The 17,478-nt window shown below is 41.2% G+C and overlaps 1 protein-coding gene across 6 annotated transcripts in view; it reads right to left on the reverse strand.

Moving 5' to 3' along the window:
* The window catches only part of LOC135260066 (catenin alpha-2-like), a 313,250-nt gene that overhangs the window by 35,568 nt on the left and 260,204 nt on the right, over window positions 1–17,478 (reverse strand). For all 6 annotated transcript variants that reach the window (XM_064345209.1, XM_064345208.1, XM_064345207.1 and 3 more), the window contains one exon: window positions 9,499–9,651. In XM_064345209.1, coding sequence (XP_064201279.1) covers window positions 9,499–9,651 — 153 coding nt within the window. The remainder of the gene's footprint in view (window positions 1–9,498; window positions 9,652–17,478) is intronic.

The following is a 17,478-nucleotide window of genomic DNA, read 5'->3' on the forward strand; positions in this document are numbered from 1 at the left end:
AAAAAAAACAAAAAATAAAAAAACCTTTTATGAACCGGGGACCTTCTGTGGCTCAGCTTTTTCATTATCGATCCTCAAAAGACCCGGAAATGCTTTATTTTTTTGTTTGGTTTTTTTTGTCCTCTTTGGAGGACATAAGGATCTGGTTTCAAGAACTATGTATTACCACTACTGAAGCAGCAGAGGTAGAATTCTGTATTTTAAAAATGTTGATACGCTTATACGATTATTGTATTTTGACACTTATTATTGGATACTGTCTGCCAAAAGAATGTAATGTAATGCGAAGGCTACATGTATCAGAGCAGTATTAGACGAATGGCTCCATTGTTGGCTAATGGCCTGTCCTCGTCATTATGTTATGTTATGTTATGTTATACTATTTTATGTTATGTTATGAGGCCTTTCATTTAATTTAGCTCACTGTCAGGCAACAAGAAAAATCGTAGTATCATACACTGTGCCGTAGAGCGACTTTCTGCATTCATTCATGATTGTTGAGCATCTACATTTAGGGAGGCTCCTTTGACTCGACGACTTTCCAGTTGAAAAGGTCATGAACTCATGAGAAATTAATCCAGTCAACGGCTCTGACCTTTAAGAAAACCATTTTCTTAGAAAATGATGGTGTTTTTGGAAAAAAAGGCCCCAGACTGCTCCATCTCCTAATTACCTTTCTATAGCTCTTCTCAGCCTTGCGTTGGTGGGGGAGGGTGGGGGTGTGGGAGTGTGTGTGGGGGGGGGGGGGGGGAGTGTGCATTTCTAATAGTGCTCCATTTCAGTTGTAGGAATAATTAAGCAGTATTTCCTCTCTCCAAACTAAAGTTCAGCAGAGGATAACTGAGAACTTACAGTGGAGGATGGCACTTGATAAAACAGAGAGTCGTGTGGTGGGTGATGTGTTCTAGACTGCAATGAGGTCAGGACTGGTGTTATACCGGCTGACTAAGGTTCTGTCTCTCACCCATCGGATGCACACCTTTATTTAGCGGTTTTCACCTGCGTTTTTTTTTTTTTGAAATCAAAAAATAGGGACAAAGATGGCAAATGAATGCAAAGGGAGGGAGGTGAGAACCGGGGGGAGGGGGGCTTGATGGGGGGGGGGGGTGTGGGAGGACGGACACAAAACTGCCAAATGAAGCCATGTGGGGCAGAATTACCCTCCGCTTTCTGGAAGGGGGCCGATGGTTTTCAGGGATCATTAATCTAATTACAGTCCGATGACTAAAATGCTCTTCGTACAGGCCTCTCTCTCTCCGAGCAATGCTGGGAGAGTCTAGACTCAACTGGTCTCCATGACAACCAGATGCACTAACCGCCCCCCCCCCTCCCCCTCCACATTTCCTTCCAAGACAAGATAAGGAAAGGATACACGAACATATTTCATATGTTTCTTAAACGCCACACTCGTTTCATGACACGCATTATCCCCACACTCAATAATCTCACAGCTGACGGATGTACCTAATTGAAGGTTTTCAGTCTCCTTTTTTTTAAAAAATAGATTCGGTATCTTTTCCATTAATTATTATCATTTATGATTTTTTTTTTCTTTGTTGGAGCGGCAGGATGTGGTGCAGAGGAGATATGAGATATTTAATTTGTCAAAAGCAGTGCCTTGCAGTGCACTGGGTAAAGTAAAGAGCAAATATTTAATTAAAGTAAAGGCGTAATATGAAAAATAAAAAGTGAATGCTGCAAGCACGTACAGAAAGACTAATTTGCATGTCACCTATTAATTTCTGTTCTAAATGTAGGAATTATCATATGAAACAGTCCTAGATGTGACATTTTAAGGTTGTGGGGGAAGAAAAAAAAAAAAAAACAGATAGCCCAGCCTAATTCGTAATAAGAACTGACATGGCTCAGAGAGAGAGAAACTAGATTCTGCTTAATTAATATAATGAAGTCACCTGCACTACTTTAACTACTCAGTGAAGCTAATGATGATGATGATGATGATGAGGTGATAAGGGAACAATTCCCATTTTGCTTAACTTTCCTGACGTTAACAAGAATTATGTAACATAATTCTTGGCGCTGCTGAATTTGTAAATATTTGTACCATTTCTACAGTTCCCGGGACACAAATGAATAATCTGCTAAGTGAATAATTAATTAAACAATGAGCTCACATGACAACACTTTTTTCCCCTACAAAAAAAAAGCAATTTGGGAGCACGTGTCTTTGCGGGTGGTTCGTTTTTAAAGCTAAAATCGATTGTTTTTTTTTAAAGCCCCAAGGTAAATTCACTGCAACAATCTAATTGAACCGCAGCAAGGACCACTGGAGCATACTTTGAGCTACAGCTGATCCACCACCACCCCCATCTTCCCCCATGACCTGCCAGAGGACTTAGCATTGCTCGTATCCACTTACTGTACACACACACGGAGGTATGCTTGCTAGCCTGCTGAAAGTACCCACATGCATTCATATTGTGTAAAAAAAAAAAATGTAATATGTGTAGAATCTGCATATCTCAGAATAACTTTCAGATATACATCTGGAAGCACGCATAATGCAGTTACAGTGCAAGGCTTTCAGTTGAAGTGTGCAGTGCTTTCCTGCGAATGTCTGTCAAAAGAAGCCCACGTAGTCCATAAAATATAAGCATGCATATTTATAGATGTACAACAGGGGCAGGTCTCCTGTGAGAGAAAGCGAATATTAGTCTGGAAAAAAAATAAATAAATAAGGGCTACATTTTCATGCTGTTTCAGTGTTTCACTTATCCATATACAGCTTCCATACTTTTGACATAAAAAAACTTGAGGAACAGGTTGTGAAATTTAACTTCAAATTTCTTTACATTTCATGATAACTATCTTCAGTATAACCAAGATGTTCAGCAGATCCCTTCTGCTGTTACACCACTTAGTCACATCAAACCATATCATCCCCATGACCTAAGCTACATTGAGGTATAGCTCAAAACGGTGAATTTGAGTTCATGAGGTTTGATAATTACGTCTGATGTATGAAATTCTGTCCACATTAAAATCAAGCTGATTTCCCTAATTCACCAATTTACACAATTATGATTTCAGAATGTGATTTGCGCAAAAGGGGACATAGCATGTGTAATGAACCGGAGGCAATTAACGGAAAGTAAATTTGATTAAATATAGGCGACTACCAGTGACCTGTGACTGATTGGCCACAACTCCATCAACGTCAAAAATTTTTGTAGGCAAACTGTTAACTTAGTGCTTCTTAGTTGAAAGCACTGAATGGGTTGAAAAGATGGATAAAATCATTTTTGAAAGACACGCTGATGAGTGGAGCTCCTGTCTCCATACAGCATGTTAGAGGAGCCCAGGGTCTTTCTCTCTTTCTCTCCCCTCTCTCTCTCTCTTAATTCATTTTCAAAGTGCCTCATTGGCATAACGAATATAGACATACAGCTATATACAATGCATGCTAGCTAGTACGTGTGCAAGCTGTGTGCGCATGTGTGCTATCTTCCTCTCACTCTCACACACACTCTCTCCCCTGCCTCTCTCCTTCTCTCTCTTTCTCTGTCTCTCCCCCTCTCCGGAGCGCTGGTTTGGATGAATATGCTAATGATCTCCTCTCCTGGGGGGTTCCCCTGAGTCCAGCCCCCTCCCCCCCCCCCCCCGCCCCCCCCGGCGTCTGCCGTCCCCATCTGAAACACCTGCTGAGGAGGAGCCGTGGATCAGACACCAGCGCACCGACGCACCGAAACAGATAACGCATCCTCCTCTCTCCCTCTTCCTCTCCTCCGTCTGCCCCTGTACACTCACGCCATCTGTATAACACTATCAAAGCAGGCCTTCAAGAGATGGAAACTGCAAATGCGCTATTTACTTTTTTTCCTTTTTTTCCTTCTTTTTTTGCTCAAATAGATAAGTTCATGTTCTGCCATCCATCACAATTCAATGGCCCCTAGCAACCGATCGGCAAAGTCTATTATAATTCCCTGGATACGCAGCGCGCCGAACGTTCTCCATCCAGAGAGGGGAAAAGGCCTCGTGCCTATTAAAATACAGTCTGCGAAAATGGCACGGTTTACCCGAACACCTACCTTCCTCCAAACAAAACTTTCAGACAATAAGTAAGCAATTAAATAAATAAATAAATAAAAACACTGGCGGCTGAAAATAGAGAATAAATGTTTTTATAATTTGTATTTTTTACCTGCCAGGCCGACTGAAAGGAAGTCCGTTCAGCCCGTGTCCTTGAAGCAGGACTTGCTTTCGCGAGCAGGGACCGATCTGAAGCCCTAAAATAGTTCAATTAAATAAATGAGGTGGGTGATTAATTCTTCTGTCTCACTGATGGGCAAAGCAGGGTGAGGAATAGGGGACCCGTGATCCATGAACTCAGGAATGGGGAAGATTTGCATTTAACCTCACGGAAAATATCCTCATACAACTTATGCGAATGCAGAAATGGGGTCTGAACCCTTATTTCCATAAAATATGGCCACTGTACCTGAGAGGCATATAATTACTCATTATAAAATACAACTATTACTTTTTATATGCATTAAAATAGACAGATATCTATTTTTATATAATATCTTTCAGTCTGAATTCATTGAAGTCCTTAATCTTCAGCACCCTTCTCAAATGCGATGTGATCAGAAGAGCAGGGATCAGCAGCTCACGGTCCTCGAGGGCCGAGAACTGCTGGTTTTCCACCCTCCCTTTGCCTGGGAGTCAGGTGTGAAGACAGTCTGGCCAATCGGTAGCACTAATTACCCGGGAGAAAAGAAAACCAGGGCTGGATTTGGATTTGAGGGCCAGAGTTGATGATCCTGTGCTTTCCTGAAGCAATAGCCGGAGGGGGGGGGGGTCTAGTGATGAGCGATTACATAAGGACTGGGCACTCCACACTCGGACAAAAACAGAGGGGGTGGGGGTGGGGGTGGGGGGCAAAAAAAAAAAAACACAAGATTAATTGGAAGTCAAGTGTGGTCTAGCACTCCATTGAGCAACGGGTTAAAATAAATAAAGAAGTGCTTAGTGGAGAGCTTCTGGTGCAGCATCAGCAACCAAAACCCAGGAAACAAGCCCTGTGCCTCAGCTGAATCCCTGTGCTCCTCTACATTCAGCATTACCTCTGCAGGGAGAGAGCTTCCAGAGCCTCTGACATACAGTAAAGCCACACTGCTAAATAAAAAAAAACAAAAAATTGGTCTGTCTCAAAAATAATTTTAGTCTTATATTTAAGACTTCAAATCTTATTTCTGTAACTTTTTTTTTGCTAAATAAGACAAAAATATTGCCAGCGAGGTACAACAGTTTGACACATTTCAACATTTGCAAATGCGGTAAGATAGTTTTACTTCCCAAGCAAACTGCAAACTTAAAAGACGCCTATATGTTCCACTTGAGAGAAAAAAACAATAAATCAAATTTTAAGACTGATTACGAGACTAAAACGCTTAAGACAGACTTCTTTTTCAGTGCAGGCTCACTCAGGCACAACCGAAACAAGATTAACACAGTGCAGGGAAGAGTTCGTCTCTGATCCCCATCAGCTCAAACTTCCCTGCTCCACTTCTGCCAGGATACGCCCACTCTGCTTGCTGGAATAAGCAATAAAATCGCACCGACACAAGAGAGGGCCACAGAAAAGCCAAAATTACAGTTGTCTGCCGCACTTGTGCTTTCAGAGCCTTATGACCAAAAAAAAAAAAGGTTAGGTGGCACTGGTCCAAAACAGTTTTGACTGGAGGCAAGAGTCAACAAGAAAAATACAGATAAACAAGCGCTTGAATAAAAGCACCGTGTGGCAAAGGTGACACTTACTAGCGGATGACTGTCAGTAAAAGGAACCCATCGCTGATCTGAGCACCCAGGAAGCTGCGACGCAACACAGCTTAATGTCACTCAAAGCTCTGATGGTGTTTATTGGTTCTGGCAAACCGCTCATTCCAATTTGCTGATGGTGCAGGGGGGGCGTGTCTTATCTCTAATCTCTTAGATATCATCAGTTAAATGTGATGAACAGGAAAAATATCCATTTGACAAACATAAGGAAACAACGATAACATGAATGAAAGACAGCAATTATTATTATTATTATTATTCTACCTGGGGTATGGTTCAACTGAAGCTTGAAGTAGTTTCATCTTTAATTGATGTTATTGGGTGGAAACTTCTTGGAAACCTAACATATCACTATTTGGCAAAGGGAGTGGCCCCTAGAATTATTACACAATGTGGAAGGGAAGGACTTTCCAGTTCCAAAGGTTGAAAAACTATTCCTAATACATAAAATCTCAAGCAGTTGTGAAGTTGCTCATTTTTAATTAAACTAAATTGATAAATTGCTTTTTATAAAAGCAATTAACGAAAATGGGAGTAATATGCTTGATGTCCCATAATAAAAAAATTGAAAAGCCCTGGGCAGTATGGGAATTGTAATTATTTGCAATCAAGTTCATATTAATAAAATGTCAAGTAAGTAATTCTGTCCAATATTTGCACTGTGACACAGTGACGGTAAGTATTTGGACAGTGACGCAATTTCCATTGCCTTGGCTCAGTACATCAGCATATGCATACACACACATACAGCACCAAACCTGGGGCCAGAGGCAGGACCTGCAAAAATGCTCTAACAACGCCCCATATATATATATATATAAACTTATGCATATCTACAGCAATTTTACACCACAGCTGTGACAGTTATATGAGTAATGTACTAAGTCACTCTGATAATGTCAAGCTCAAAGTGTTACTTCAAAGCCTTTCAAAATGAATCTTAACAGTTTTCTTGAATTCAAAGTGCAATCTCTAAGTTAACATTAGATGTCTTCCCGCCAAGCCAAGACTCTGAGATGGACTAAAGCTAGGCAGAGGAGACGCTGAGAATAAGCCGCATTTTGAAAGAGCAATAAAAGGTAATTCGGTAAAAGTGAGATTAGCCATAATGTCATTGTGAACTTGGAGCAGAGAATGTGCTGTAAACTGTAGGGCACAGACGCATTTGGCTGCTCTGGCAAAACCACAGGAAGCAGCTTTTTACTCCATACTCCCAGCTGCAGGCTCACAGTCAGACCAACCTCAAATGGCTCACAGTTATGATATTGGGAGATCAAGTCACCAAGGGGAATTAGGAACTGAAATTTCTGCAGAAATGTTACAGATGTAACACACATTTCTCTGATTAAAAAGTAAATTAAGTATTGTCATTTCTCCATTGAACTGAGCTGATCACAGTCATGTACATGTGGACTATGTATTACCATATGGTTCTATGCAAAGAAAAATGAAATAAAACAGCAGTGCGTATGTGCTTGTGTTCGTGTGTGTGTGTGTGTGTGTGTGTGTGTGTGCATGCGCACGTGTACATGTGTGGGTTGTGTGGAGCACTCTATATGACTAGCTATATATCAAAGTAGTCAAGGACACCAAACTAGCACATTTTGAAAATATGACTATATATATATATATATATATATATATATATATATATATATATATTTGAAAAAACTGATGACTGTTGAGGAATCCTATATTCTGTTAGTGACACGTTGGTGGTGGAGCTGAGCGTGTGTAATTCCTCCCTAATACTAATTGATAAAACTGCCTATAAAACCAAAACAAAACTGCTGGCCTTTGCTTCCTTCTTGCAAATTATTACCCAGACCTGCGACGATATTGATCCACCTGTAGTATATCACATTTTAATCACCATAAACCACAGCCTAATACATACCTGCCAACAGTGATTGCTCTTACCGGGAGGAATTTTGACACTCCAGAAGATGTATCTAAACACCTGATTGCTATCTGGTAAGACTGAACTAATGTGGTGGGTTGTACACACCCCATAGCCTTTAGGATACCACAGTGCCTCCTAATTGTATATCACAAGAATAAACCATAGTGATGAAGATTCAGAAAAAAATGGCTCGTGATTATTTACGAGAGATCTAAAAATAGGTCTCATACGTACCTTGAGGCACTGTGATGTGTCCATTTTCCTAAACCACAACACAGTCAGCCCCTTGAGATATCTCCACTGTCTAATAATTCTGGTAGAACAGGATTATGCAGTCAGTCCAAAGGCCTGGGTCATCACAAACTGAGATGTTTCAATTACATTCCATCCATCGCCGGATGTCCAGAACCCTACTCAATGCACTCACCCTCAGATAATATATCCTGGCACAAATGTTATGGACACCTGAAGTCCGATTCAGTAGTGCTTAGGAGCCATTGTTGTATCATTACGTTTAAACACGGTATGCCTATGCAGTACACACTCTCAAATAAACTGAAGAGTAACATTGTGGTTGAATAATAGCCTTCATAATTTTGCTTCAACTGCTTTGTGATGACTGAACTTTCAGTGTTGTCATCTCAGATCTTCGTTTTCTTGAGGTTGCCAACAATATGGTGCGGACTGCAACTTTGTAATTGAAATATGTACTGTACAGTATTCCATATTTTAAGCATTCATGCGCATAACTATTATATAAATCTATATAATCTTATGGTTGTATAAAATGTATAAATAGTTGTTCATGTGGTAGTGCATGACACTTAAATTGCGCATTAACTTATTTCAAAGTTCAAGCTTTCAACATTTCATTTCATTATTATGTGAAGTTTACTGTACCTTTAATTTGAGTTCAACTCAGTTTTCTTACTTCAAACAACCAAAAATACTGTTTGCTACGCAACATTTATTCTACATTTGAAGCAGATTTCCTGAGGACAATTAACAAGAAATAGATACGGAAGATTCACAAAAGTCTTCCAAATGCAACATGATGAGTCATGATGCTAAAAGCACATCTTCTGAATCTCAAAGGCAAAAGTGTACTCAGCTCAATACATTTCCTTAACAATTTACCATTTTAAAATATCTTCATTTTCACATTTAAAATGGATATATGAGCTTAATCTGTAAACACTTTGCAGACGTCTCCCTCCCCCCGTCGGTTAGCAATAAGAAATGATCCTCAGTACGCCTCTCGCTCTGGGGAAATGGACGCAGTAATAGGATGCTGCACTTATTGTACAATCACACTTTAGACATCAGACAAAACAAGACTCCTGACTCACGCGTTGTGGCCTTGGTGCTACAGTATGCTATGAATTAATGTGTTGCTATGGTTTCATAATCATGGCCTCTACTTTTCACCTTGCCACACACATGTGTGGCAATACAGTGGTACTAGAGCTAGACTATGTAACTGTTTTGAGGCTTAGGGAGATAGATGCAAACTTACCTTACTTCGGAAATACCTATTAAAAACATTTCTAAATCTATCTATCTATCAATCAATCAATCAAACAATCAGTCACTCACTATCTATTCATCTATCAATCAATCAATCAATCTATCTATCTATCTATCTGCCTATCCATCTATCTATCTATCCATCCATACATCCATTCATCCACACAAGGGATTCTGCAGCCAATCAGATGTAAGGGGGATAATTTGACGGACAGATGTGGAGAGCCATGACGTACAGGTACAATCGCAGTGCGAAAGCGTCTTACCTCCACCAGTTTGTTGGCGTGCTCGCGGAAGACCTGCGCGTACTCCTTCACCTCCTTCTCGTTCCCGCTCTTGGCCGCCTCGATCAGGACCAGGAGGGGCACGTTGGTCTCCAGGAAGGAGTCGGAAATGTGGTCCATCACGGCTTTCCGTAACTGGAGGGGGAAAACAGGAGCGGAACGTTCATCAGCGCAGAATTCCGGAATGGCTTCACTGTCCCCCTGCTGTCATTTAAAATGCATTCATGAGAGCTTACCTATGGAATATTACACACAATGTCCTTGTGGTGTGGGGATGGCTGGTTTAAGCAGCCACACCTGTCCTGGGTCAAGCTAATTAGACCTGGCTAGTTATCTAATTGGTTAGGAATTGGATAATTGGCCAGGCTGATTGGACCCAGGAACAGGGGTGGCTGCACCTGTGCGTAGTGAGGCAATCAGTGCGCACAGGTTAAATCTGCCATCCCCACCCACACAAAGGAGCCTCGGTCATGACTGTTTTACATCTGCTCATTTGGCTGTACCATCTTGCCACCCTTGTAAATAAATCTGGACTGTTGGAACATCATCTCCCTGTGTCTCTGTGCTGGAGGGCCCCTAGGAAAGCCACTTCGGTGGCCTGTGGCAAGCTTGTTTGCCACGGTCCTGTTTCTGTTCTCTAACTTGCAAGAAATTGACCAAGTTTGTGCAAAATTTGAAACAGGAACAACAGAATGTGACTCATGAGACAGCCAGTGTTGCACTGATGAGGCAGTCAATGCTTCAAAAATGAAATATGGCTTTGATTTTTTATTTTTCTTCTATGATGTTTTGTAAGCATCAGGCTCAATCTATTCAGATGATAATTCAACACTGGCAAATCACAGCAGTGTAAATGTAATATAATTTAATTATAATGTGCAGACAAGCAAATCACACACACAGTACACATAAAGCAAGGAATACTATAAATATTTTCACCACAGCACAACAGAAAGACTTGATATTCAAGGTATCTGATTAGTATCAATTCAACAAATCTGCTTTTTGAAAGAAAGGGGCTTTTACTTAGATTAGGCACCTCTTCGAACATTATAACAGCTATCTGGAAAAACATGAGATCCTTTCTGCCAATCACCTTTAATTCAAAGTAGAGCTGTGAACTAAACAGACATTTTTTTCTTTTCAAATATTACATATTTGAAAGACATGCAAAAAAAAAAGTATTGAATTATTCAGTCAATTTTCAAATACTGCAAAAAATTATATTCAAAAACACAGAATGTGGATTGTTGAACTACACAGCATCACAAACACTGTATCAATCCACTCTTTGTGACCGACGGTATCATGTGACATCGAGGGACTGCTCACTTGAAGCGCTTCGGGTAGGGGACTGTCTCTTTAAGTGCACCATGTCCCTACAGCTACAGCTACAGCTACAGCACAGCATAGGTGGTTCAGTCAAAAAAAAAAAAGGCACAAAGAACAGGGAGTAACTGCAAAAGTGCATGCTATGGTCTGGCGAGAGGCCAAGCATCACGGCAGAGTGCAGCACGCATCAGGAAGCACGCTTTTGGCCCGCGTTCCTGGGGCCCCGTTTGTGCTGACTAAGGGCGGCCCTAAGATAAAAACCGGACCACAAAATCTGACGGCCCGCTGACTCTTAATGTGTGCAACGGCAGGCTCTAATAAGAAACGGCGCAATAAAAAAACCAAGGTGCTGCGCGCACTATAAAATATTTGTTCTCCAAATTACCTAAAACTTGAGAAGGACCAGAATAGCTTATTTGAGCTGCAGTGTAGTAGCACAAGCACCGTTCTTAAAAAAAAGAAAAAAAAAGAAAAGAAAACACACTCATTCATTAGGAACAGATGCCTCCTGACATCCTTACTGCTGTAAGCAGTAGGAACAGCTTGAGGCGCAAATTTCACACTCGTCCCTGACCCCACAGTGTCCATGGCAACAGAATGAATCTGAACTAAAACGCATTCTCCATCTTGAGTCATTTATTTTAAATGCACTTTAAATATTTAAATCCAGCTCACATATTAGTAAAGCCTGTTTCTTAATTCACCAGCTAGTTAAGTAAGGTTTTCATATTTTACAAATGCTGTAAATAAACATACATAGTAAGTTAGCTGTAGTTAGTCATAGTTTCCAAATTAACGGCTATAGTTTTAAGCCATTGCAGTGATGTTATCTGCACACCGTGAGAAAGGCATTTTTGATGAAGGACAGAACAGTGCCACAGCAGCCCCTGCTCAGGCCCCGTCTGACCTTGCTCACTCTTCAGGCTGTTTCACAGGGCAGAGTCTGAGCCACAGGTCTGACTGACACCTCTGGAACACGTTACAGCAGCCTGCTACTCACAGAACAAGCACACACACACACACGCACGCACGCACGAGCACACACATGCACGAGCACACACACACACGCACGCACGCACGCATGCACACACGCACGCACACACGCACGCACACACACACATTGTGATGACCCCCTACTCTGCTGCCAGTGCTGCTTGTTTTGGTGTTTGTTCACAGGTGCAAGAGGGTCACTGGTGGGGTGCAGAGCAGAGGGTTATTGGCAAAGTTGGAAGCACCTGTGGCCAGGGCTCCCAGAGGTGTTAGGTTTTAGACACACACACACACACACAAACACACACATTCACACGCAATGTATGCACACATGTACATGTGCACAGATACACACACACACACACACACACACACAGACTGTCCATATCTGACTATTGAAACACACACAAAAAAAAATGCAAAATACAGCTCCCTTACAAAGAGTTACTAGTACAGCACGTCAGCATGTGCTAGTAGAAGACAGGCCAGAGGCTATATCTACACGCTGCACTGAATGAAAAGTCCTGGTGCTATTTGAAGGCAAGCTGTGATTCACCAACACACTTAATACATTACCCGTTATAAATAATTGCCTCGCTTGCGTGCACAATGTTCTTTGAAGCTTTAAAAGGATGTAGGGCGGCTCTTCAGAGATATAATGTTCCTTCCCCGAGGCATTAGAGACGCGCTTTTGAGGGCCCCAGGGTGCTTAAAGGAGGTAAGGGGAGTCATGGTACTCCTGCACGACTCAACCACTTATTCTCCTTTAAGAACAAGGCACCTATATAAAGACCCACTCCATTATTAATTGGAATTCACCTGTTGGGTTGAGAATAATTGCCTATGATTGGGCTTAAACTGTTGCTGTCCATGGAACAGGACCATCCAAGCTGTGCTTTATTTACCCACACCGGTCTTCCTGAGTCTTCTGGGCTTCCTGGGAGTCTCCAAGGATTGAAGCCTTAGACCCGTAGACCAGGCAAAAGGCTCTGGAGATGGTTCAGCCTTACAGAAAAACCTGTGTGTTCACTGCTACAGGAAAACCTCCATTTTACCGAAATATTCTGTATAACCGCCCCCATTTCCCCCCGTTATAACAGTGAAAAAGATGTTATAATACACGGACGTGCTTACATGTGTACATGTACTGTGCATGTACACCATATGCATTCTCATGTACGTATTTATTTGGCCATCAACATCCTGAATGAACAGTAAGAAATTTACTGCAGCAAAAAACAGGGTAGTGTGGCACTGAGATAACAGTTCATTAATGCAGGAAGAAACTGCATACACATTGCGAGGAAAAGGATGAATTATGCAGGTTAAATTGCATTTTTAAATGGGTGGTTAATTTAACCATGATCCTCAAACACACCAGTCCCCAGTGTTGTTAACTTAAACAAAACAAAAAAAATTCCAGACAGTAAAAACTATTTTTAATTAATTAAAATAGAAGAAAAGTCTAATATCTACCCTAAAATCAAAGTTCCATTAAAAAAAAAACATACCACAATTCGATGATCAAAATTTATTTTTGAATGATTTAAACACTTTTTCTTTCCCCTTCACAGAAGATATACTTGAAAGTTTTTTGCTGCATGCAGGTCCTAAATCCAGCTAGCCCGTCCAGACAAACCACGAGGAACTGGTTGACAGAGCCATTTGTTAAATGGGTTGACGAGGATATGAACACATGGCACTTTTCCAATATCTTAAATGGATGAGCATCAAGGGAATGCTGATTGCAGGAGGCAAGGCGTTTTAAGGATATCAGCTTAGCACCCTCAGCAAATTCGTCCCAATTAAAGCATTTCATTCACCCTTATGAACAGCGGGAGGACTACCATTACGCATTTCACATCTCTTCCCTTTATCATTATGTCCTCAAGGACACTTTATCAGCTTCTGATATCTCAAAGACATTTGGAAGTAAATCTATAAGGAATTAATCAAACATTGCATGAGCTCCAGTTGGGTGTGCCTACCCTTCAGTTCTGTAGGGTTGGGGTTGAAAAGATTCAGATATTAGTGCTGTATACGCTACTGCTGCTATGCAAGTACTTAATTTCTATTCCAGGCTTTTATAATTACATAATCAAGAACTGCACAACAAGGTGTCTGCATAAGGATAGCATTAGGATTAATAAAATGATGTTAGTCACTTTCAAAATTGGCATACAAATATGCAAACATCATAATTTGATGATTATTTTTGCGATTAGTTGGATAAACGTAGTTCTACAGCGTTCGAAATCAGAGTAAAACATTCTGAAAGCGTTAGGCTTGGATAATTGGCGTCCTTTAAAATGTAGCGCAGGCCTGGGGTTATTCTGCAGAAATCCCTGTTGCTTTTTCAGGCTCGTTAATGCATCTACAGACAGGACTGCGGCAGGCGAACTGCCCTGCTCACCTCCGCTAGCTTTTCGTGAGGAATCGTCTGAAACAGAGCAGGAATCCAGAGTTACGGGTCACGGACGAAGGGGCGCCAAGAACAAAAACTCTCCAGGCAAGTTCTCGCGTGGGTCATCATGGCCGCCGTCGTCTATGCATTTAAAAAGCAGTAACCACTTTGTTTTAGGGCTACTGTCACATTTACAGAACTAATTAAGAGAAAGAGTGTGGACTGCAGGGGTTTGGTTCACTGTGTAAAATGTTTCTGTCCATAAAATGTTTTTTTTTTTTCTGCAGTTTCTGAAAAAAAATTCCTTGTAAACACTGAAAACTGCCAACATACTGTACCTATGCTGTCTATTTATGGCCAACAAGTGACAAATCTACAGTATGACGGTTTTGTGTTCTGCCAATATAGTCACATAATCTCTACTCTACCCACTGATAGCAATGCTAGCAATATAATTGCACATCCTGTGTGTGAAAAACAAATGTGCATAATTTTGAGCAGTGTTATATTTCTAATGCTTCTGGAAATCTTTTTTTTTTAATTACCCTGATCCTTCAACGTGAATTTACCTTGGGGAATCTTCAACTGAGTAAAATGCATATCATACAAGCCATAACTCTGTTTTTAGCATGACAATAAGCAAAGTTTTTTTTTTTACTCACAAACAGAATGGTACAGATAAGGTAGGAATGGTATATAAAATGGGGGATTGAACCTGCAGAAAAATCCAGGACTATTAAACACTGTTAATTTCTTTTAAACCACTTTACTGTACCATAAACCCCAAGAGACACAGCTATAAACATTTCCAGGAGTTTTAATACTATGATGGATAATTAAATAAATGGCCTAAAAGGACCAAAAATGCAGGCCATTGCAAATCTGTTAACAGGTTTTTTAATGTCTCATTATAACATCATAATACCCAAGTCACTTTGAGAGTGTGTCTGCACGCACGCCAGAGAGATAAAGAGAGAGAGAGACACTGAGAGAGAGAGAGAGAGAGACAGAGAGATAAAGAGAGAGAGAGACACTGAGAGAGAGAGGGGGGAGAGAGAGAGAGAAAGAGAGACAGAGAGAGAGAGAGAGAGAGGGAGAGAGAGAGAGAGAGAGGGAGGGGGGAGAGAGAGAGACAGAGAGAGAGAGAAAGAGAGACAGAGAGAGAGAGAGAGAAAGAGAGAGAGAGAGAGAGAGAGAGAGAGAGAGAGAGAGAGAGGGAGAAATAACATGGACACAAGTTCACAGAGATATAGGAAGAAGACGAGACAGGAATGATAATGGGACAGGTGATCTGGGACGATTAAGGAAAATGGGGCCAAATATTAAGCGTCCTGCGCGGTGCACAAAACGTGCACTCCCACGCAGTGTCAGCAATTACATTTAGGCCCACAGCAGCAGCAGGATCTTCACATGCAGTGTCATTAGAACTAGTGTTACAGTCCAAAATAAAAACCCAATCGGACTCTACCCCCCTCATCTGATGCAGTCGTTAGCAGAACAGTTACTATTTCACACATTACTGGCTAAGCGGTACTGCAGAAAAACTAAAAGGGGAGAGACATATATTTCACTGAGGGCAACCGCAAGCCCACGGGTTCCTAAAAACACTTATTAAAACACGTCTGGTCACAAAGGCAGTTGTGAAGGTTGAACGAACAGCGCATGTCCAAATAAGGAAAAACAAGACTTCTGTCGGAGTGCTCTGAAAGTACCAACGTTTATTCTTGCACACAAATACATACCGTGCGTTCTCTTTGACCTACATTGTGGTTCCTTCCTGCTCCGTCCTGCTCAGAATGGAGCTGTACCCGCCGTTACTTCATTAGGGATAAAATGCGCTCACAGCAGTACCTCTGTGCCCCCAGGGCTGAAAGCCCTGCCCTAAAGATCCAGGAACTGTGGTTGTTGTTGTAAACCGCTACCCAAAAATAGCGCATTTATTTGACAGTAGTTTCCAAGGTGGAAAATTATGATCAGGATATTCACAAAGTAACTGTGACCCACGTTATTGGTTCTTTTATATGATCTGCCGGCAAAGAGTGCATCCCTAACACAGTGTTTTGAATTGAAGGTACAGACTACGTGACCACATGTCACACTCTTATGAAACTGTTAATGAGGTTTATTTAAACTTTTTGTTTTTCGTGGACACATTTAAATTGGGTGCACCGCAATGGCGTGTTACTGAGAGCAAATCAAATCAGTGGTTCCGCTAACTATGAAAATGGTAAACACGACAACGACAGCTTAATTAACATCGCAATTAAAATGACACACACCTTCCCTATGCTGTCCGTGTTTAGACATCAAGTCTCAAGGATACCAAGGAAAGTAAATATAAGCTAAAAAGATTTAACAGTTTGATGAAGTAGAATCTGAATGTACCGCCAGTGTTGCCAGATCTGAAAACAGTGAACCCGCCAAAAGCCGTTTTTCCCCCTACACAATAACATAAAAAAGTGGCCCAATTGGGCGGGTTCCCGCACAATCTGGCAACACAGTGTACCGGTCACCTGAGGATACCTGGCAGGCTCAAAGCTGCCCAATCACAAGATGACCCCACGTGAACCCAACTGCCGCCAGCTCTTATTCACACTCGGCTAATGACATAGCAGAGGCTCAAATGTGTGACTGCCGCCCTTAAGGTAAGCATATTTACCACAAGAGCCAACCAGGAGCCCCTGTTAAAACTGCTGATATCCTGTTAAAACTGGTTTACAGTATGGCCATCTGCAAGAAGGACAAGTAGGCAGTGCTGATGTGTATCAGAGCTGTATAGGCAACTGCCATATGGACAGTGCAGTGCAAGTAATATACACATCTGTTGGTTTATAGTCCTTCAATTATTTTATAGTATTGTCTATTGTAACCTTGAGTATGCATACAGTACATGTGGCTCTGGATATATAATAATAATATTTTGGACGTAATGCAATCTAAATATGAAGACATACATATTCCAGCACAAAGTAATTGCAGTATTCTAATTTTGCATCAGTACTGCCAAGCCTAATGAAAGCACCTAAGAGTCAATGCTTTTGATACAGAGAATGATCTACTTTCATACGCATCTAGATGGAATGAACTGCTGGTTTTTATATGTTTACACTTTATATATTCTCTTTCAATCTCCCGTGGTAGTGTTAACCCCTACACACCAAAGCATGCTTCGTTCAAATAATTATGCAATTAAAGAGTTGCACGCAGCGCTATTTTCTAAAATTATAATGTGGCCA

This window comes from Anguilla rostrata, chromosome 7, assembly GCF_018555375.3.
Source record: "Anguilla rostrata isolate EN2019 chromosome 7, ASM1855537v3, whole genome shotgun sequence".
Taxonomy (NCBI): domain Eukaryota; kingdom Metazoa; phylum Chordata; class Actinopteri; order Anguilliformes; family Anguillidae; genus Anguilla; species Anguilla rostrata.